At 42.1% G+C, this 23,101-nt stretch overlaps 1 protein-coding gene across 1 annotated transcript in view; it reads right to left on the reverse strand.

The window, feature by feature from the left end:
• Positions 1–23,101, reverse strand: part of tnrc6c2 (trinucleotide repeat containing adaptor 6C2) — a 51,741-nt gene that overhangs the window by 13,075 nt on the left and 15,565 nt on the right. The window contains exons 4-13 of the mRNA XM_086157138.1: positions 16,140–16,541; positions 7,677–10,124; positions 5,504–5,707; positions 4,701–4,867; positions 4,476–4,553; positions 4,239–4,296; positions 3,910–4,052; positions 2,065–2,211; positions 1,081–1,230; positions 290–409 (exon numbers count right to left, since the gene is read on the reverse strand). Of these exons, the coding sequence (XP_086013264.1) occupies positions 290–409; positions 1,081–1,230; positions 2,065–2,211; positions 3,910–4,052; positions 4,239–4,296; positions 4,476–4,553; positions 4,701–4,867; positions 5,504–5,707; positions 7,677–10,124; positions 16,140–16,541 (3,917 nt within the window). The remainder of the gene's footprint in view (positions 1–289; positions 410–1,080; positions 1,231–2,064; positions 2,212–3,909; positions 4,053–4,238; positions 4,297–4,475; positions 4,554–4,700; positions 4,868–5,503; positions 5,708–7,676; positions 10,125–16,139; positions 16,542–23,101) is intronic.

A 23,101-nucleotide genomic window follows, 5' to 3' on the forward strand; every position in this document is an offset into this window, starting at 1 on the left:
TGATTGAACCAAGAGCAAAACATGATGATGGGAATGCATTAGTAGACAGAAATGTGAAAATCCCTACTGTATTTACTTCTCTTTTTTACTTTGTAAGCCAACGTAGAAACAAATCTGTGGAAAACCAACATGTGGCCCCCAAACAAAGTCAGACATGCTTTTTGGGCATTCAGGCTGTTCCGTTTAGATTAGAGCAAGGTTCTCATAAAGCTTAAGACATACCCTCTGCTTTAGGCTGCAAAAGTACAAATTATGCTACAAATACTATGGGACATAGGAGGTGACTCACCATTTGCAGTTGCTGAAGTTGATACAACAGGGTCATTTGTTGAGGGTTTATTGGTGAGGTTAAAAGTGCAGGGTTCAGACCAATGTTTTTTGCTGCAAACTGCAAGAGCTGTGCTTGGACCTGGAGGGAGGGGAGAAGGAAAGAGGAGTGGAGTCAGAGAGGAATCCTTGCTGATTAGTTATGAGTCACAGTGACAAGAAAGGCTAATATTGCCTCTGAGACAAGATAAAGGGTGGGCCCAAAGACTTTTTAAAGCCAGTTAGATTCAGGATTAATGACTTAACCTGAGACTGACTTTAACAATACTCTCAAAATGGCAAATAAATTACAGTCTGGTATAATACAATGCTCTACAGATATTATAAAGTCAGAAACAACTTCAAAAACAATAGGGTTACGTCAACCACCAACAAAATCAAATTGTTGACGTGTTTCAAATTCGACAGAATTTTGCCATGTATAAGTACCAGTAGATATTTTTTTTTGGCAAGCACTGCATTCCCATTATTCATGTGACCACAATAAAAAAACGATAATCATACTAAAAACAATGTGCATAACATGTATGTAATATATACATGTTCTACTATAACACATATTACATTATTCACTAAGTCAGTGCACGTAAATGTATTTGGTATTATACAAGCGGAAAAAAAAAAAAATATGTGCAGGCAAATAAAAAAATAGAAGTCCAATCAGGAGACCATCTATTTTGTCTACTGTGTTTTTAGTTGATATCACTGAGGTTAGCAGTGATTATTATGTAATCAAGACATGTGTTTTTGTACCTGAGGGGAGAGAAACTGAGGCACTTGAGCACGTAGACTAGGCTGGGAGGAGCTGAGTGATGGCACTGGTGGCTGAGGAGGCTGCTGCTGCTGCTGCTGCATGGCCCGGGTTTGTGCTGCTCCACTGCTGCCAAACATTCCACTGGGTATCTAGAAGCAAGGTTTGCGAGGGAAGCATTGCATTTTCAAAAACTGTATTTCACACAGAGAATGCTGGGGTTGGCATTAACACTGCATTACAGGCAAATATAAGCATTTTCCGACTATTCCAATGAATGGGCAATGCAACGGAACAAAGGGGCATGAGGGGCAGGACTAAAGTGCATTAACTTAGCAATTTTTAATAAAAGGTTATAACCAGCAGCTTATTGAAATGTGACTATTATATTTTTGGAAATGTCATAACAATTAGCTGGCAAAAGGTGCCCATCATCCCCATTTCGAATCCAAGGTTGTAAAGAGGTACATGTTTAATGTGGGAAAAAAAAAAGTTCCCAATGCTTTTGTTAGGGCTTCAAGGACATGCTGTCATTTTTCTGGGCCATCGCTGCTTCTGGCTGATTTGTTTGATAGAACATAACTATCTGGTTTCAATGAGCACTTCAGGCAAGGTCATGCTCGCACACAACTGAGCAACATTACCACTCCGATTTTGGAGCATGTGGATGACGGAGCAGGTTCAAATAAAAATTCCGCTTGAATGTTAAGTGCATTAAGTACATCACATGCAAGCATACTGTATATATACACATTATTGTTATTGTTAAGGGGTAATACGGTAAGTCTAAAAATCCTCATACTGTAACAATCTTTACCTCTTATTACATCCACATCCCAGAGTAATATTGTGAAACGAGACAACTGAGTCTAATTTGATGCAAAAATTCAAGGTAAGGATCCAGGATCTTTAAATTGGGATTAGTGAAATCTAACAAGGTTTGATTTGCCAGCACTCTGTGCATCTGTGCGAAGGGACTGGAATACCTGTCTGTTGTTCAAGTTTTGCATGGCCAGCCCCGAGTTGCCCTGTCCCAGACTCTGGCCAGGAAGGCTACTGTTGGCAAGAGGGAGCTTCAGGCTAGGGGAAGGCAGAAACGGTGATGGGGGGGCATCATCTGACAGAACACCGTCCTTTCGAGGGAACCAGATAAATGGGCAACAAGAGAGAGAACAAAGGACAAGGGGAAGGGAGGGGCGAGAGGAGATGTGTTTTAGAAAGCATGTATAGGTGAAGAAATAGGATTCATAATGACGCCGTTACACTTGACTAAATAATCACTGGCTTTCGAAGTGACACTGTGTGGGTTTCCGTGTTATTGGATGGATCTAATTGTCTGGTGGCTTACGGTAAAATAGGTGCAGTTAAATGGAAGGCTAGCAAGAGTTGAAAACAGTCTTGCTGCAAATGTCTTGCTATGTTTTTTATACTCTGCTATTATCTTTATTTCCTCTCCTGTTTTTTTTGAAGAAAAAAAGGGAGAGGAGTACTAGGAGTTCTTCAGCTGGTGGTAGTGCTGACTCTATATCAGAGCACAAGGATATTCTTTTTAAACCTTATTTTATCAATAGCAGTTTTTGTTTAGCCCTCTTGGGTTAACACTTCAAAGACTGGGAGTGGACAATTATATTCCTTGTCTGCTGACTGTGACTTTCTGGCATTTAATGTTGCCTGGGGCCTGGTATCCAAGACAAAACTAGCTAGGTTTTACTTTATTTTTTTCTATTTGTGAATTTTGCAGTGAGACAACAATGTCAGCTGTTTGGGATGAACATTTATTTGGTTTATAACAGCTGGGCTCCATTCTGTGTCAATCAGCGGTTGTGGTTTGTTGTTTAAGCTTACAGCTTTGTGTGATTCTCATATCTTCACTTATTGGAGAAAGGCGTATCAATTGCACGCCTATATTTAGCTGCTGCGGTCTATGCTTCCCCCTGGAGGATAGTAGACAGAACCGGTCTGCAGAGGGACTCGAGGGTTTTTTATTTTAGGGTACCCGAGAGAACGATTTGAGTACCGAGGTGTTGCACTGCCCTGCAACCTCACAAGCTTAGCAATGGCAATGCAAGTCTATGAACATGGTGGGGTACTTTAAGGGAAAGGCTAGCCATAGCTCATCACCTGAGCTCACAATGATACATGATACTGTCCTCACTGGTACTTGAGCCCTTTTAACAGGGCCATTTAAAATCTAAACAAACTTCTGACTTTTTTTTTTTTCTTTTTTTTTTTTTTTTTATAAATAAACTTGGGTTGTCAATGCCAGAGTTAATTTTGTGGCCAATGACATACAAACTATGGACATTTGTACTTCATAAATATTAAGGTCTTTTATTGCCAACATGTATGTAGACATCAAACATCACTGATCTACACTGAAATTTATTTTCAAACTTTGAAAAAATGTCAGGATAATAGTAACACCATAGACAGAGTGCAGTTGAGTCCAGTTCAAGGCACACGGGGAAAAACGTGACACTGACTCTGTACTGTATTCAATCATTTTGGTAAAAAAAAAAAAAAAAGGTGGTGAGATCAACTAATGGTCTGATAAAAGGTCCTAACACTACTGAAGGAAAAAACTAAGCCTGAGGGGGTCAAAGCTGGTTGGCAGAACTAAATGAAAATCAGGAATCAGCAGGACGTGTCTGAAAACAGAGGGAATTTGGTACTCATACCATAATATCCAGCTCTCTTGAGAAAAAGATCTTGCAGGAAATGTATCCCATTTTATTTGATAATTTTTGCTGTTTGGTGTCATGCCTTCCAGTTTCTACACTACCTGGCATTTATAAAAACAGTGATAACTGCTCTGGTAACTATTCACTTACCTTATCGAGAAAGGTGTTGCGGTCTGAGGGGTCTTTGGAGAGAGCAGAGGGCCGACACACCAGTGGCTTGTTCAGGCCATTGCTGTAGTCAGACATTGATCCACTGCGCTTGTCCAGATCAGTCTTTTTCTCTAACAGAGCGCCTGTTGGTGGAAAAGGATACAAATTGTAGTTTTGAATTGCAAACAATCGTAAAACAATGTTAAATTATATAGTAACTGAAATGTTTCAAAGAGCTTAAAATGTTATATAGGCATCGAAGGATCCAAAATGAATATGGACTTGATAAACAGAAACAGTGATACAAATAAAAGCTTGGCTGGACTTACTCATGGCCTGGTCAAGGTTCATGTTGTTGCTCTTCAAAGCCTCCTCTGCGGGGTCTCTCTGTAACACATGGATAAACACAGGTCAGTATCTGCTGACCTGAAGGGAATTGAAATTTTTACTAATTTTAGGCACAGAGCGGTGTGTTTTCAGCTTCATCGGACTGCAGGGATGAACTTTATTTTCTTCCATAAAGGATAGTTTGCCTTAAAGTTAGCTTCAGTGTCATGGCGCCTTACCGGAAAGCCCATGTCAGTGAGCTGTTTGATGAGACGGTTCATGATCCAGGCCTCATCTGGCTTGTTACCCATTTTTCCCTATTGGAAAGGAATTAAAGTAATTAGAACATTTGTTGATAAACATGTTTAGATGGCAGTTATCTTTGCTGATGTCTTCTGGGATGATTTAAATGATAATAATAAGTAAAAAACAGGAGCAAAACTTTATTACAAGTGTATTCTGACCTTGCTTGGGCCCTTCTTGGGGCCATTGCCCCAGGAATTGCAAGATGAGCTGCTCTCCTGGGAGGTAGGGCTATTCCACATGTCCCCATCCTCGTTGTCCCATTGGTTTGTTGACATACTCATCTCCTCCCCTCCATTTCCCCAGCCATCTTGCATAGGTTTGGGAACTAAGGATAAGGGGGCATAAAAATCTAGATGTTATCCCTTACAATATTGAACTTTCTCAAAGGCCAGCAAATCATTGCAAGACATAGGTAAGTTCCAAGCAGACCAGTTGGTGTCACTGTTTCATTTAGCTTGCTGGGCTTTATTTTGCTGCTCCAGTGTTCACAACAAATAGAACAAATCACTAAAATCTTCTAGATGTGGAATTGCTTTTAGGAACAATGTGTTGGCACTTAAAGTACTTTCACAAATGATACCATATTGAACAAAATCCCTACTATTCTTCTTGGAATAAAGTCTGTGTGTGTGTGTGGGTGAGTAACAACAGCTTTAAGCTTAAATGCCTCCAGTAATAACTATCATCACGACACACAAGTCCAGAAAGGCTACATGAAGCCATACAATGTGTATCAGAAAACAAAGACAGTCCAGCAGCTTCATGTATAGACCAGGGCACCACAAAATTACAACTATAATTGCTCACAGTTACACTAACATATAGTAGTATTTAAAGTAAAACCGTAAGAATAGAATGCCCACTGGCTGTGGGCATATTTCTAGCAACAATTTTGATATGACGTCATGGGGACTATCCTACACTTGCCATTAGCAAAACAAAATAATTACATGGATAATACCTGGTTTGCAGGGTGCAGAACCTGGGGGTCCATTGCCCCGGCCATAGGATCCAGAAGGCTCATGACCACCATCTCCCCATCCTCCTACCCCACCTGGGGGCTTGCCCCAGGCAGAGGTGCCATTGTCTACAGTTGATGCTGGAGCTGCTGGCTCTCCCCATGCAGGCTCCGATTTAGGCTGAACATTGGGAAGCTCTCCCCAGCCTGAATTTGGAGAAAGACAGTTTTTTTTTTCAAAGTAAGGCACATCCCAGTAGACCCACACATCGGCTATGTGAGGATGATTTTAACAATTTATTTACGAGTACATCACAGTGATAATGTCATAGTTAGGCATTATCAATGACCAAATGATATTAGGTTTTCAATAAATATTGTTCAATACTTTGGTAATCCAACACTGAGTCCTGTATGATGAATAAGGACACTTTTCCTGTATTAAAAAAATTGCCTGAAGGCCTTGTCTTCAGCCATTTGTGGACATTAGTACTATGCCCCAAAAGCCTTTTTTATCCCAACCTTTATGACAGCACAAGGAACTGAAACTTGTTCACGCCAAAAAGTACTTGACACTACTTATCTGTTAATTATGCTCCCAGTACAATGCAGTGACATTTTTATAAGGAGGCACCTTTACAAATTTGTGCACGTGCCTACAATAATACTCTTCTCCGGCCCTCTGTCTGACTAAGTCTGGCCCTTCAGGTGCAGCGGGTAAGAACGGATAGCGGGATGTGTAGATAAAAGCACCAGCTCAGACCGAGAAGAGCAGGCTCTCATCTTCTGTGTTTAACTTCTCTCTTAATCTGAATTAGCACCACTAGAAATGGTTCACAGCTGAAACCGTTGAGTGCACTTGAGTGAGTAATAGGGGTAGCAAACCTCTTTCATTCAAATATCCTCTTTCGTACTGCTTGGGTAAAACTAACACCAATGTCAAATAGAGGGACTGCCCAAGCAGTGGGAAATGTGTGCATTGAATGTGTGCAAATGAATGTCTGGCTGAGGACATTCAGTGCATCATGCGAAGTGATCACGCAGGTCATGGTGGTTGTAACGCAAAGGACAAGCAGCAGGGGGCAATGGTTATCCAACCAATCAAAAGGACAGGAGCATTAAAACCTCTGCCATGTCTTCATGCATGGCCTTTGTCTCTACGAAGACCTATTGACTGTTTACAGGGCAGTTTTAATTATGCTTGTACGGCTGTTAAAATGCCTTAACTACCCTTAGGGCTATCAACTTAATGATCACCATAAAAATTCTTCTGAGAATTAATCATTGACTGGCCTTTCAATCCTTGACCATGGTAATTTAAACATTTTAAATTCTGATGAGAGCGAGAGAGAGAGGTTTTAAATTTGGTTTGTCTTAATCCATATTCATTAGACTTATAAAGACCAACTTTTATATGTGGCACTATTCAATAAAGCAAGCTTATGCTGTCAGGGAGAAAAAGAATTGTCGCATACATTTGCTCGATACTACAGATATTCTGACATTACTCTGCTACAACGCACAGTACTGATACGTAAAAAAAATGTATAATTCTCCTATAGTCTATTGTAATATTTTCATAAAAAAACTAAAACTAAAAATTCTAAAATAAATATGACTACACCATTAATTTTTGAGTAAAACATAAAAAAAAACAATAATTCCTTCAAAACTGGATTACAACAATGCAATAGAGGCGGAGATGAGAAAACCATTCTTGCTTTCTAAGTAAAATGCTACTCTTTTGCATCATAAAGGAAGCTTTACTCAACAGTCTCTTTCACTGGCTGCCTCTGCTTGAAGGAATCAGTGGGGGAATGCGAACTTTTGTTGTGTGCAGGACTAGAATGGAGCACAAGACAGTCTGCTCTTTTAATTTTGCCTTCTTGCTTTTACCAGGCTACATGCTGCTAACATCATCCAAAACAACGGTTTCCTGTACACAGTCCGAGCGGGAGTTAACATGGGTAACAGTGAGGTCAGACTCGTGCCCGCATCTGATTTTGGACACAAATTATATCGGAGCATAGAAACACGTGGCGAATCTTGCATTTGGCATTAAAAGGGACCACTTGCACAAAATTACATTTTGGACAGTAAATTTAATACGCCAGCCAACATTTAGCAAGATATTATCATTTTGTGATTTTAAACAAACAGAACTCGTATGTCTTACCTGGGTTGGCAATCGGGGCTCTACCCTGAGGGCCTGGGTTGTGGTGTGGAGGCCCATTGTTTGGGGACCCATTGTTGTTTCCATGGTGTTGCAAGTGAGGATGACCATGATGTGGATGGTGATGCATATGATGGGCATGATGGTGATTATTGTTGCCAGGACCAACAGGGTGATTGTTGTTATTATTTGGCATGCCCATTCCACCGTTCTTGCTTGGAGGTGGGCCACTGTTGCCTGGGTTACTACTAGGATTGTTACGATCCCACATGTTCACAGTCTTGTTGTAGGTACTGGGATCGCCCCAAGTTGATGTTCCATCATCAATCTCCATCTTCCTGCGGATAGAGGGAGGGGAGGGCTCTTCCCAACCAGTGGGCTCTAATCCTTGATCTTGTTTGCTGACATTGCTCCAGCCAGAGGTATTCTGCTTCACAGAGCCAGGACCACCCCATGAACCAATGCTGCCACCTCCTCCACTGCCAGTGCTACTACTGCTGCTGCTTTCCTGCGGCTTGGAAGAGCCCCAGCCACCATGCACTGGGCCATTTGAACGGGAGATCTCCCCCCAGCTGCTACTATTAACAGAGGAGGTAGTTTTTCCCCAGGTTCCTCCTCGAATTCCTCCTCTAGGGCTTTCCTTCCATCCACCACTTCCTCCATTTGTACTTTCTCCTTCCCACATGCTGCTGGAGGATCCATTGTTCTTGACCTCAGGCTCTCCCCAATCCCTGGTGCTGGAATTGATGGAGCCTCCATTACTGTTACCCCAGCCATGGGAGCCATTTGGGCCATCCCCCCAGTTACTGGTCTGGTTTTTTGTCATGCCATTTTCCCAGCTAGATGACTTGTCCTCAGATACCCAAGATGGTGTGCCAACATTTTTAGGACCATTGTTGGGTAAAGGATCTCCCCAACCACTGGTGGTGCCATTTGAGGCATTGTTGTGTGACTGTGGGGTGTCACCCCATCCTGATCCGGTCTGGATGGGCTGAGATGGAGGAGCTCCCCAGCCAGTGGACGATCCTTCATTGTCACTTTTTCCACCAGCTCCATGCCTCTGACTGGGGCCAACATTAGGGTTTATGGTGCCTCCATTGATAGGTGAAGGTCCACTGTTAGCGCTCGAGCCTAAGTTTTCCGAGCTGCTACTGCTCTTCCCATCATCAGAGTTTGCCTCTTCCATTTCCCAAACGGTGTGCTGCCGGATGGGGGTCTGTCCCCAACCTGAGTTACTCAGCACCCTTGGGTCCAGGTCTTGTCTAGGTAGCACAGGGGTAAAGTCCATGCTGGAAGACCTGTCTTTGCATTTGGACCGGCCTTCACTGCTGTCCCCGCTACCCTCGCTTGCTGGGGCTGTTCCAGGCTGCTGGCCCCATGAGCCAACATGTTGCTCTTGACCTGAACCAGAACTACCAGCATCAATTGAGTCCCAGCCTTTAGATACATCTCCACCACCTGAGGATTTTCCCCAGTCACCCCAGCCACCACTTCCACTACTCCCGCCACCACTGCCTTGACGGCCCCAGGCAGAAAGGCCCCCTGAAGGAGCTGCGTCCCAGCCCGAGTCTTTGGGGGAGTCAGCTGCCTTGGGTTCTCCACTACCCCATATTGAGCTGCCTGTAGTGTCTCCGTTGAGCTGGGATGATTCTGTGGGTGACTGGCCTCCCCAGCCAGTTAACCCATGAATAGGACTCATTGGCTCCTGAGCTTGCTGCTGTTGTTTAATATGGTTTGGTCCATCAGTGGTAAGATTAGCTGGTTCCATGCTGAAGGACAAATTTTGGTTGGGTGAGGGGCGCTGCTGATCATTCTCATTAGCACCAATCATGCCAACCCAACCTCCTCCACATGTGTCTGCTCCTCCCGGACTCCCATTTCCATTTATACCTGGTGGGTGAGATGAGGAGTTGGACACCACATTAGGACCAAGTAAACCACTAGCTCCACTACCCTCATGACCCAAAACGGGCCAGGCCGATGGGTTCGCATTGGGATTGAGGTTCAAGTTAAAATTGGGAGTGCCCCAGTTACTGGATGCTCCTACTCGCCCACCGTTCATCCCATCTTGCTTTGCATCTGAGGCCCAGCATTTGTTACTAGATAATGTGTTGGCTGACCCAGGTCCTGTCATCATGTTATTGTTAGATTTGATGGAGGCGTAGTGGGCCTGCTGGCCTGTGGCACTCGTGGCCATACTCAGAAAACTACTACTGGTGGTAGTGACAGCACTGGTGTCGGCGTTGGAGCTACCTGAGCCCAAGGAGCATTCTGCTGCTGCGGGGTGGATAGGGTCACTAGTGCGGCTAATGGAAGGCCAAGCTTCTGTGTCACTTCCGTCAATAATCACTTTGTCCCAGCTGCTAGCACTGGAGGAGCTGTCAACTGGCAAAGAGGAACCCCAATGACAGGTCTCATGCTGGGCAGCAGGGCCACTCTGGAGGGATATATCTAAATAGAGAGGAAGAGGCAGAGACAAAAAGGAAACAAGTGAGCAGAGTTCGAGTGACTGAAATCAGAATGTTCAATTAGCTAGGAGATAAAGTTAAACAAAAAGGCAACACACAATAAAAATAATTTGAAAAATTGGAAAAGGGGAGAAACCAAGAGACAAAAGGATCACAGGGAAGGTTAAAGGAAGAAAACAAACACCATTTAAGACTGCAGACCATTGTTTAACACTGCCCTTGTGATTTCCCTAGACCTAATGTAAGTTCTTGGTTGGTTAACACTGGCTATTGCAGAATAAAATAGTCACATTTGTATGTTTCATAATGCAATGCACAATCAGAATACACAGCCAAGCGTATTACGTGTCGTATCAGCTATGGCATTTCCATATATCTTTGCCCTGGTGTAGTCATCCAAACAGCAACAAGAAGATGGAGTCCTTGCTTCATTTCCTCTACCCAACCTTGCTTTCCCTTACTTTTTTACAATCCATTTATTTCCACAGCTAGTTTCCTTGTCCTCCACTATCGTGTTTTAATCCTGACTTCCTTCTCAATGGCTAGAACTGACCTTATCTGATATACTATCCCAGCCTCTCTCCATCCATGTCTTTGCTCTCACTATCCCTCCTGCCATTTTTTCCCTCCATTTTATTCACCCTTCTCTATCCTCTGCACTCCTCCTAACACCCCGCAGTGAGAGGCACATCGGTCTCTATTGTGGCTTCATTGGCCATGGCTGTGAAGGGAAGCCCAAGTGGAACACCACTCATTTACTAGAATGAAACCATGACGCCTTCTCATCAATCACTTCCTACGCTCCACCACTCCTACTCCTCATCATTTTACTATATGGTTAACTACAAAACACTTTCTCAGAGCTCCTGGAAATATGTGCACATACACATATATCCATCTATCTACCTATCCATCTATCTATCTATCCATCTATCTATCTACATACATACACACACGCATCTATACACATATGCATATCCAGGCCAATGCAAATGCTGTCCTTCCACATACAGCCTCAGCATTAAACACATTCTGTAGAAAAAAGGGACCAAAAACAAAATCTGAAGCTTTTAGAACCATTCTTGACGTGCACCAAACATAAGAAATTTCATTAGGCACAAAAGCATCCCGTTATAGGGGCAGCTTATAAAAAAAATGATTCAATGCTGCAAAGGGGTAATAAATCAATCGGAGGCAGGTAATCAATGATCTTATTAATGCCAGCGGGTGAGAACAGGGACGCTATTGATCCGGCATGCAAACATCCAAACCAATAGGGTGGCTAGCCTCATGTCATGTCCTAAAAAAATACAGAAACATCTGAGCTGAATATTACAAGCCCACTGGTCGGAAATGGCCATTAAAACTGAACCCTCATTCATTTGTTGACGTTTTTGAAATGCTCGGAAAAAAGGGTGCTTCAATTAGTGACCCAAAAATTATAAAACATTAATAAGACAATGAAAGAGTATTCGGGTAATGATTATCTAATACTTGGTTGGTTCTCAAATGAGCTGTAAGGAGTAAAATCTAGCAAACGCTTAAAGTTTGTGACTGCATGTGTTTGGTGGCTTGAGGCTGATTTTGTGCAGGATTATCTTTTTTAAATCCAATATCACTAAAAGATATTGATGTTATTCCCTTCTTGCATAGTTCTGGGTCTGTCTACACAATATTTCCAGGAGGAGGAGTGCCACTTTTCTACCAGACCTGAACGATAGCCAAGAAACTCAAAGGAGGGAGCCTTCGGGAGAGAAAAAAAAATGTTTAGTCAATCCCTCTTTTTTCCATTTGGTGTCTCTGTCTCTATCTGCTTGTTTTATATCCTAGAGATTGTAAAAACAGGTTAAATAAAGTAATCTAAATATGGAATGCAACAATCTTTCATTGCTCACGAAACAGACTAACAAAGTAACATCAAATGGCAAATCCCACCATCAAACAAAACCGAGCAGGAGTGTGGTCTGCGTTTATTAGATGTGGAAAAACGTGCACACCAGTTCTACTCTGGGAGTGGGTGCACCAGAAATGGAAAGAGAGGACATCCTCTCAGTATGTCTGCAGCAAACTACTCTGTCAAACCACAAAACCATCTCAATGCAAATAGAACTCCTGCCATTGGGTGGTTGTTTCCCAGACCTACTTGACAGGAGCACGTGCATCCACTGGGTTGCATAATAGCGAATAGTGATTCACGGTTTTGTGGCTGTATAAGTATGCAAGTGTGCTTTTATAGACTAACTCAAAAAGGTATTTTTCCTTGCACTTTAACATGTCTCCGTTGGTCCCCTTTCAATTCCCCCCTGAAACATTCCACACAAAAGGTCTTGGCAGAGGGGGAGAAAGCTAACACACACACACACATTAAACATGAAAAACAATGAAAAGGGAACAATTATTTCCCTCCACTGTTTGCAATCATGTGACAGTAATGCAGTGCTGTGTTCATTCTGGTTGCAATTAGGAGGGCCGTCTCTGATTATGCTTTGTTTGTGAAGAGGGTCAAAAATAAAAACAAAGGGACCCTTCATGGCTCCCACTGCCTCCAACAGGGAGCTAAAATGCCAGTTTGTGTGCACGCACATGTAGGTCTGTCATGAATGTTGGAGCTTGCGCTCAATAAAATACCAAGACTTCAAGTAAAATTACATCTACAAAAAAGGAGTATTATTGCGGGGAGAAGTACATGATTGAGGACTTCTGGACTTGGCTTCTGGCTTGACGCAGCAACACACTAGATAAAACCTCTGTTTGGAAAAATGAAATAAACAGAGGCCTTCATAGAAATGGGAAGGTAGCCAAGAAACTGAGGTCTTTTCTACACTCTGAATCAAAGGAAGGCCAAGATGGCAGAAAGAGGGAGGTTAGAGAAGGACGGAAAGCTTGTTTTGTGGGGGTTGTGTGCAGCAAGGAGGAATGGGAAATGGTGAGAGAAAATAAAGCACGAATGTCATGTCAATAATATATGTCCTTATTTTGTCCGAGTTTATCTTTGAGGCAAGTGGGTAGTTTCCACAACAAAACACTGAGTGGCATAAACCAAAACCCAGGCAGGGGATGTTTTATTGCCTTTTGTACTCAAGACAGACCCTCTTTTGAGGGGAGCCTAATGCCCTGCTGGATCAAATAAGGCGTACACTTGTTTTTCCGGAAACAGGCAAAAAAAAAAAAAAAGAAAGACTGAGGAAATGGTCACAGGAGACTTTAAATTATCCTTCATGTCTGTTTACTTCTGCTAAGAGACAAGAAAAAACAGGAGACTGATGGTGACTTCTCTAGTTTCTCTGACAGAGGTTGGATTAATGAAGCCACAGGGGGTTTGTCTCACTTGTGTGTCTGTGCGCGTGTATGTGTGTTTGTGTGTGTGTGTGTGTGCGCGCGCGTTAGTCACAGCCTGAGCATATCGGCCAATATGTACCTCCCTGATTTCATCTTGTGATTATTTAATGATGTAAACACATACAAATGAAATATTTAAGTGGTGCTTATATTACTTAGAACCACTGCAAGACACTTTGTTTTTATCATTTGAAATCTTTTGTTACTTTCCTTTTACAAAGACCAACATTTCTAAACATTTAAAAATTACAGCCCCCAAAATGCTAATGAGCACCCTCTCGAACATTTCACTAACAAGACATATGCCAAAAACACAACTATTTTATCTGAAAAAGGGAAAAAAAAGGGTCCTACTGAAAGAGCCAAGTGTGTTAACAACACACCTTATGGCTACATGTGGTGTCTGGGTGACCAGCAAACAGCTGTCGGGTTGCAGTTCCCACAGTCTAAAAAGAGCCCCACTTTAGCACCTGCTACTAGTGAGGCTGTCTGGGAGGCTGCTGACTGCCCTCACTATTTAATGGTCCCCAGTCAGCTGGAGAGATGGGGATGGTGAGCGGGACAAGGAGGTGAGGGGGGCCGGGGGAAATTGGATGGGGGGATGGAAGGCTGAGGTTATGTGCGGGTGTGATGAATACCCTTGACTCAAGAAGAGATTTCCTTCTAGTTGGAAGCTGAAGTTGTTGTGTGGCTGACCTGCTGGAATGTTATATCACACATATTTGTGATGCATTTCTGTTGTGATTACAAATGAAACATGTTGATATATATTGTAAGACTGGTCTTTTTTTTAAATCCACGTAATAAAACTAACTCTAGCTTACCATAAACTTCAAGGCAGGTGGCCAGACAGACCAAAACTAGAGTAAACTTGTTTTAGCACATAACCGACATGTTGTACATCGGATGCAGGCCGTGGGTATAGCTCTCATCAAGCAGGATGTGACTGCACATTGAGCTACAGTGGCATCTCTCATAAAGATGACTTCTCTTTAGTAGTGGGAGCTTTCCTTTCCTTTTGCTTCATCCATCGTTTTACTACTGCTCCAGTAGTAAAACCACTTGTCTGCTGTGGCAGAGTTTTCACCAGGGCCCGACTGGTTTAAGACGCTTAAATGTTTGTTCAGACTGGTTCTGACGTTTGCTTTCACACATGAACCCTGATTTGGTTTCAAGAATAGACAAGTGTACAAGTGTGAAATATTTTCCTATTGCTACGTATCCAAAACATAAATATGTGTTTGTGCTTACAATGTAGACAACTGAAATGGAGAATTAGAACCTTATAGGCTACAGTAGTCTCATCGAAGAGGTCAAAAAAAGGCATCAAAACAGAGTTTAATCTTCAGACTTCAACAGTAAAGAGGACATTTTGTGTCACCACTTACATGTAGTATAAAGAACGTTAAAGCCCATTTCATTATACTGTGATTATATTTGAGGTTCGTAATCTTTGGCTAAATAAACCACAGGCTTAAGCTTCCATCTTCAACTGCAGTGCAACGAGTTTCCACTCTTTGAAACATGTATGCCAGAATCATTGCCATCAGGAGCCACAAGCTCCTGGCTATTAGCAGAGCTGACAGAACAAGCTGTAGTTGGAGAGCCTTCGAGATGAGAGCAAGAGGGTAAAAGAGGTGAAAACCTGACCAACTGACTCTTAACTCCAATGATGACAAAACACTGGGCCGAGACAACAATAACTGGGTAATGTACTCAATGAGATGTTGTGGTATTCTGTATCAATTTAAATACAGCTGGCTCACTGTTGATGCTAACTCAGGAGCTGCACTCTGAGGAGAAATATAACATGGCATCTGCGCTAATAATCAAACAAGGCTCTAATGAAGGAACCAAACTGGTCTTGAAAAAGACAGGACATGCAAAATCTATTTGTGTTGCTGATGAAGGGGAGCATAAGGCATTGACAGAAAATTTGGGTAACAAAATTCAACAACGCAGCAAACAGATGCAAAACTCAGCTCGAAGCCGTGGCAATTTCAAATATCCTAGTTTTCTTTTAATCTTTCTGTTCACAGAGAAAGTGTATCGTCTTTGTGAACAAATGGTAATGGTGGGCTGTTCACACAAAAACGGTCTTTAGAAAACTTGGAGGGACTTGGAAAAAATTAAATTCAAACAAGCTCATGCATAATAAACACCTCAAGGCTGCTTAATTCAGGTTAATTCCACTGGCTACATGGGTTTGTGTGCATGCGCGTGTATGTTTCTGTCAAGCAAGGCCCTGTTCTTATTGGTTAGAGTGAGTCTTTGGAACACTGTTTTCTTGTGCTTTGAAAGAAGGACTTGGTACTGCCAGTTTTGTGAGCCCCACAATACTTGGGTGTATTACATTATTTCAAGGGCTAAAAGAAATTAAGCCATCTTTTATACCTTACCTCTTATTTAACGTTTAAGTTTCAGTTTTATCTGGTGCTCCTACACAATTTTGGTTGTGCATATTAACAATTTCTTCACATAGCTAAATGGTAAGACTGTAATTCTTAGGTTATATTTAAAACCTATCAGAAATATATAGATTGCGAGTGTTTTATAAATTAAAAAAAAAATGAATTCAAGATTTAGAATGAAATATTTCACACATAGCCACCACTCACATTTTTAAATGAAAGAGGAAACTCCAGTGTAATGCACAAACCTGTGTGGTGGTTGCCCGCAGTGAACACGGCAGAGTTTTGGGTAGTGCTGCTGGTACTTGTCGAAGACGAGTAAGATAATGAGGGCGAAGAGGAGGAAGAAGAAGGGGTGGAGGAGAGGGTGAGAATGCTGAGGGCTCCTGCAGGCAGTGGCTGGCCTCTCTTCAGTAGCTGCTTGTGCTCCTGCTGGCGGAAGCGCGGGGGCACCTCTCTGGCCGGGTAACGAGCACTGGCTGAGGATGACTGGCACTGCTGCTGAGAGGGAGTCTGAGTCGGGAGTTGGCTACTGGAGGAGGCACGCTTGCCATTGCCAGAAGAAAAGGAGGAGAGGGGCAGCGTCGGGCTGGCGGGGTGGAGGTGGTGGGGCGGGCCGGGACTGGGCTTAGTGGGAGCAGGCTCTGGTACTGAATGGATACAACACACAGGCAGACAGGCACACGCACAGAAAGACACATGCAGGAAGCAAAGTATTAATGTTAGAGTTTACTCACTATTAATCCTTTATAGAACAATTCTCTATATCTGTCTGAGCAGGGGTGCTGGTGAGCAATGACCAGAACTGCCCCAAACTACAATGCAATGCAATAGGTGTGGTGTTTCCTCATTGATGGTCCATTTGAATTGGTCTATCAATGAAGCAAAATGTCCCTACAACATATTAACTGCATATGTTACACCATCACAGAAAACGGTATAACAGTGCGACAAGAGCGCGGCATGTCAAAAGACAAAGACAAATTGGATAGGGTTGGAAAAAATTAAAATGGAAAAAAAAAAAGGAGTTCAGAGGAAGGCACATTTAGCTGTTGCTGAGATGGATAAGCTGAAAGTTTTCAAAATATATGTAAAGTTAACATGCTGTGCTTGTGTTCAGCAGGAGGAGAAGAAAAGGATTCGACTCCATATGTGTGTCCTGGCACAGCAGGGTAGCGTAGACTATTCCTTTTAACATGTTGCTGGCCCAGACATACTTCCTGAAAAGGTCATATTTTTCTGATGACTGAAGACAGACACGCGGCAACACATAGACGCCTGATATTTTTTTCATTAAACCGTCTTATCCTTTTTCCACACGCACAGTTCCCCTGCTGGTTCGGCCTTGGCCTGACCCGTTCCCTGTCATTCCAGCGCCCAACCACCCATCTAAGCAACCAAGCAGATTGGCTCAGCGAAAGTTTCCTCTCCAAGGTGCTGCAAAAACTACAAAATCCTACTCCTCTCAGCAGGTAAATGCATAATTAATGGCTGATAATGAAGTTTTCTAGAATTCCTAGATGGATATTAACATTCTACATAATAGCTGAGACTGCTTCTACTTGAAGGACAGAGAAAGATAAGTGGGCGTGAAGAGAGACAATGCTTTATAAAACTGATAGTGGAATGTGGTTGTGAAGGACATGATTTATTAATTAAAAGCATTGGGCGTTCCATTATGTGAGCCTAAACTGCTCTTATAGCAGTCCTTTACTGCAATGCTGGCATTAAACTGTGCGGCGAAATGTGCACACTGGAGGTTCAAGTAAATCAAGAGCGCCGAGGTATTTGCTCCGCTTGCCAAGAGCTTGTCTTGAGAGCACAGCTAAAAACAGAGGCCCTCTCAGTGAGCACAGCACTAATCCAGATGGTTACCTATCTGATGACAAGCAGAAAGAGCAACCGCAACGACGAAACAAAAGAAAAATTCAAAATACTGAATACCTCCAGACAGAAATAGACTGTTTATAGGAAGCAGATATGATACTCTGATACCCTGTTGGTCTTTTTCAGAGGCACAAGGTTGGTGTGGGCCTTTGAGTTGACTTTCTAGAAAATACTCAATTGTGCCACACAAGCATGCAAAAAGGCACTCAGTGTCTTGTTTGCACCCCCACTTTCTGATGAGATTTTAGTCAAACACATGTGAAGACGGGGGGGGGGGGGGGGGACACGGCTCCCCCCGCCCCCTCCAGCAGTAAATGGCTGCTGGCTTGGAAGTGCAGCTGGTGACGCACATCGCTGATTAAATTCAGCTCAGCGCGCCTGATGCTCCCTCAACCACTAAGGCAGCAGAACGGCGAATACATGCTTCCCTGACCCGTCCCCTCCGTGTCCACTTCCAGCCACCCCCTCTTTCTTCCTTTCCGGTTGCTCCAAAATCCAACAGCTTTTGTCTCTCCATCACCATTATTTCCGCTTCCCTGTCTCTCTACTTGATATCGCAACCTGGTCCCCCCTCCGGCTTTTCATCCAACCTGATGCCTCATCTCTTTCACCAGTGTTTCTCTTCTTGTCTTAATTATTACAGTCTTCTGCATGCAGTAATCTCCCCACTAAATTCTGTCGACTTTCTCCTCACGATTTTCGACTGAATGTAATGTTTTGTTTATGCCCTGTGTCCCCACAGCTTCCTCGGAATTTATGATATGTTCCAAGCTATGATAATATTCCTGCAGCTGGCGAGTTGGCGCAAAAATTAACTTGTGATGAAATACGCAGCCAGCCTTCATTGTATATTAATCAGGTCATGGCAGTAATGATTATTATACATAATATCACTGCACCCAAACAAGGGCATTGGAAATTGACAGAGATCTTAGTGATTAGCATTTTTTACTTGATTGGTTTCTTTATTTGAAACTTTTTTTTTTTTTTTTTTTTTTTTACAAAGAAGCAAAAAGAGGTACGGCTCCCTGCTGATGCAGTAAACGCTGTTATTTTCAAGGAGACAAGATCGAGATAATACTTTCCTTGTGCAATGCGAAGGAGCCTGTGGCCAAACACACCAAGTTCAGAAAATAAAGATTGTGTGTAACACTTGAGTGGCTGTATTTCATCAGATCCAAAAATGCTCATCTTTGATTACCTAGTATCCATCATATCCACTGTCAATAATGTGACGTAATGGTGGAACAGAAGCAAAACTGAAACGGTTGTATTTATGAATCAATAGAGCAAAATATACAAAAAGATAAACTGAAATTATTCTTTTTCATTACATTCTCAGACACAGCAACTTATTTAGTTGCAAAAAGACTTCTACCCCTCACTCTTGCAGATAGTCTTCTAATTGTCCTGCATGTGCAATACGTTTCACAAGATTCATCAAGAACACCGTGTCAAAAACAGGACCACTGCATTATTCCACACTTGTGAAGTAGCGGTGCTATTTTTCAAGGTAACAACACTGTCGCTGTGAGAATAAATACGAATGTGTGTCTGTGTGTGTGTGTGTCTGTCTGTCTGTATTCGTTCATAACAGGAAACTAGACAGCGAGAGGCAAGAAAAATGGTACCTGTAAAAGGAGCAGATCCCTCTACTCTGAACAAACATAAACATTTACCGAGGGGTGTGTTTAATTCTGGGAGAGAGATCTTTTCTTAAACCATAACATATGTGTAGGTGCATTTAAAAGTGTGTGTGTGTGTGTGTGGGGGGGGGGGGGGGGGCAGGCTACTGTTAAGAACAGTAAAGTTTACTTCCAAGTTTACTTCCTGCAACCTAGTAGCATTTGAATTTAACCAAAAAATGATAGCTTTGGCAGAAATATCATGTGACTGAGTCAGAATATAGGTTACTTGCTCTGAGAAAAGAATCAGGCATTTCTGAGGCCGTACAGGGACCTTCGTCTAATAACTAATATGTCTTGAGGTACTTAAAAGAAATTCACCAGCGAGAAAAAATAAAAACTGCTCACAGTTTCGAAATTATGTGATGAACAGGACATATAATATTTTGAATTGGCAATGGCAGTAAATGGAAGATCGTTGTCTGTCCAAGGTAATTATGATTAACACACTGTACCCATAAAGTGAGTGAGGAATAAATTGAGGTGGCTGTACGATGCCAGGAGATAAGAAGATGTAAAAAGCAAGCACTCAGCTGGGTTCTCACCCATTTACCACCTGGCAAATGTGGCAACATTTATGTTGGGGAAAAGTGGAAAAATTGAATAAAATGTAGACTTTTGTGTGGCTGTGGCCTTGAAACCTTTAAGCTGAAAGAGAAGTGCAATTAAATAAACATTTGTGACAATATTCATCTATCCCTGCCATCGAGGTGCTTCCTGCAACCTTGCAAAAAACTTTTACTCACAAACCTTCTTTGCACTAATTGGTTAATTACACACAATGAGAAAAAAAAAAAAAAACGAGTACGAACAATAATTTTAAGACTATGCATGGTCATAGTCAGCATATATGAAGAGGGTAAGTGCCCTAAGCTGAAGGAAGTGTGTGTTATTATAAAGAACAGCCGTGATTGGTTCTCTGAGCATAGTGCCAGGCAGAGCAGGTTCCCATCTTTCGCTTGTCTATTGTCTGCAGAGCCACTTTATTATGCAGTCATGTTTGTAGTTGGGGGGAGGGATGAACACACAAAGCCCTGTATTTCCTACACAATGGTGTTTTCCCCCAATGCAATAGGAGCTGTAACACATTGAATGTAAAGGAAAACGGAGCATCGCTTCAAACTAGGTTTACAATTATGTGCAACATTCGTGTATTCATGCAGCCGTGCAAAGTAATTGATTTGGAGAATACTGCTGGTTTTCAAAAGTCTTGGACCCAAAATGCATTCCTGATTCGCTCATATGTTATAACCCATCATTACTGGGAAGGGGGGGGCAGGTTTGAGGAGAAAACCCAGAACATTAAGACGCTGGATTTAGTTTTTAACTGTTTATATTTTATTACCAACTACTTAGGGATCTGCTCCAAAACCAAGCGCCTTTCAAGTGACTTGGCATTTTTTTGGTCTCTACGTTTGGAAAAAACCCTCATGTTTTTGAAACTCTTGATCAAAACTTGTGTTGGTTTATTTTTCTTGTTCCTCTACTGTCTGTTGCTCTCCATTTCCAACAACGGATGAGCAGAAAACTTTCATGCTCATACACTGTATAAATATATTCAAGTGTACATTTTCTGAATGCCCTTTGAAAATTTAGGCTCTTGAGAGGATAATGAGACCTCACATTAGGAGACCGATCTTGGTCCACAATTTGCAATAAAAGTGATACTGACTTCACAGTTAAGTAGGAATCATCTTGTATGCACAAGTCCATATTGTGAACTGAAAAGGCATGTCCATATATTAATGCATTTTTAATGAGGGAGAAAGAATAAGTTGCATTTTAATTATTGCAGTGTAACCATTATTTGTGTTTGTGAGGCAATATTTATTGTGGTCTTTAGGAATATCTTCGGTACGGAAGTGATGATTTTTTTCCCGTGGTATCATTTATTAATTCCAGTGATCTTAAATATATTTTAGCTAATATTGTGAATTCCCTTTCATGTAATGTGATATGCTTTATAACAGCATTTGAAGAACAAGGTACTACATGAATAAGCTTCACATTACGAGAGCTTTTGGGGGGTCAGGACAAGTCTTAACATTGATTTTTATGTAAATATGCTGTAAGAAAACGAAGTAGTAAGGAAAATAAAGTCCATTTAACTGGTCTAGAGAAATAGATTTCTTACTTCTGACAACAAAAAGGGAGTGAGGGCTGGAGGGCTGACAAATATGCATTAAAATAAAACGTAGTTGTATTGAAAAAGAAACCATTAGGCTCATTTTCTGTGTTTGTGCGTGTATGTGTGTGTGTGCTTGTGTGTTTATACACACATGGCAGGCTTGGGGGCTGGGGGTCTCTCTATGAGGTCCCATCTGTCAGCATTACTAAAGAAAAACATTAACTCCTTCACACACACACAACATTAAAAGCAGGATTTCTCACCCCTCACCCTTCCTATATAAAACAGCCAGTTGCCATAGGGACTGACAGTTGCCTGACACAACACCATTTGCATGTTGTGGCCTCCTACGACCCCTTCTCATGCCGTGCCTCTTCACCCCCTCTAATTAGTGTCCCTGTACTCTCTTCATGCCAAGCTACGGACTATCGTTCTCAGGTCGTGGCTGTTCACCTCATCTGTGCCGCTCCTACTTGTCAGATTCAGAGACACGATCGCCATGAGAGTATAGCATTGCTTCTTAGCCTCAGCGGATGCCGAGTTGCTATCTAGCTTTCGTTTGATTACACTAAACCTTTCAAGGCTGGTGCTGGAGGGCAGAAACTGCCGGCGGACACATGCCTTTTGAGTTAAACCGACATCGATAAAGATGCCAGTTGAATTTTGAAGACTGACATCCAACAAACGACAAAGAACCACGTTGGTCCCAACAGAATATCATAGTGAATGAAAAGACATTTTAATAGATAAGCCCTTTCTGCGGCAACTCCAGCGTAAGTCTGTTTATCAAAAATGATCAAGACCTTTGTTCTGACGGTTTCCTATCGTTAAGACGTTCAGTCAAACATTGTTATAAAGGCCTGTCATAAAAGTTGACTGCTGTAGACTTGTGTCAAACAGTTTAATCAATTTATATCAACCATTCCAATCCCACCCAAACTTAAAACAGCTTATTACTTATAGTCAAACATGTTTGCAGTTAGAATATGCAATATAAGCAGAAAAGCTAAATTAATTTTATCAACCCAGAGTTCAGTCATACTACTAATGTTACATAAACGCGTAGGTTTAAATATCACACACTATATAATTCATGTATATTAAATCACCAAGCGAAATTCAATTCTTGTAATTATGTGGTCTGTGGACATTATTATATTGCTCTTTGTGCCCTGGTTTGACAAAGGATGAGTGAGAGGGGCCCTTTATGCAAACACACAGACAGCCTTTGAACCTAATAAACATGTATGCAAACACCTTTGCCTCAGAGTTCCGACTGCACTGTCATTCATAACAGTTGAGTTGCATCCTATTAATACACTACACGTTTGACACCAAGCAGATCCCTGTTGGGGGGAGGGTGGTTAGATGCAGGGGGAGGGGCAAAGAGCATTAAATGGCCTCTCTTGTCAGCAACTTGTGATTGATCCTATAGTATGAATACACAGAGAGGAAAGCTTTGTTTAAGTTTGTGTGCTCCTCTTGTTTCCTTTCTCTCTGACCCCGGGCT

The sequence above is a fragment of the Fistularia commersonii genome, chromosome 12 (assembly GCF_037954325.1).
Source record: "Fistularia commersonii isolate RoL2024-O1a breed Wild chromosome 12, RoL_Fcom_v1.0, whole genome shotgun sequence".
NCBI lineage: Eukaryota > Metazoa > Chordata > Actinopteri > Syngnathiformes > Fistulariidae > Fistularia > Fistularia commersonii.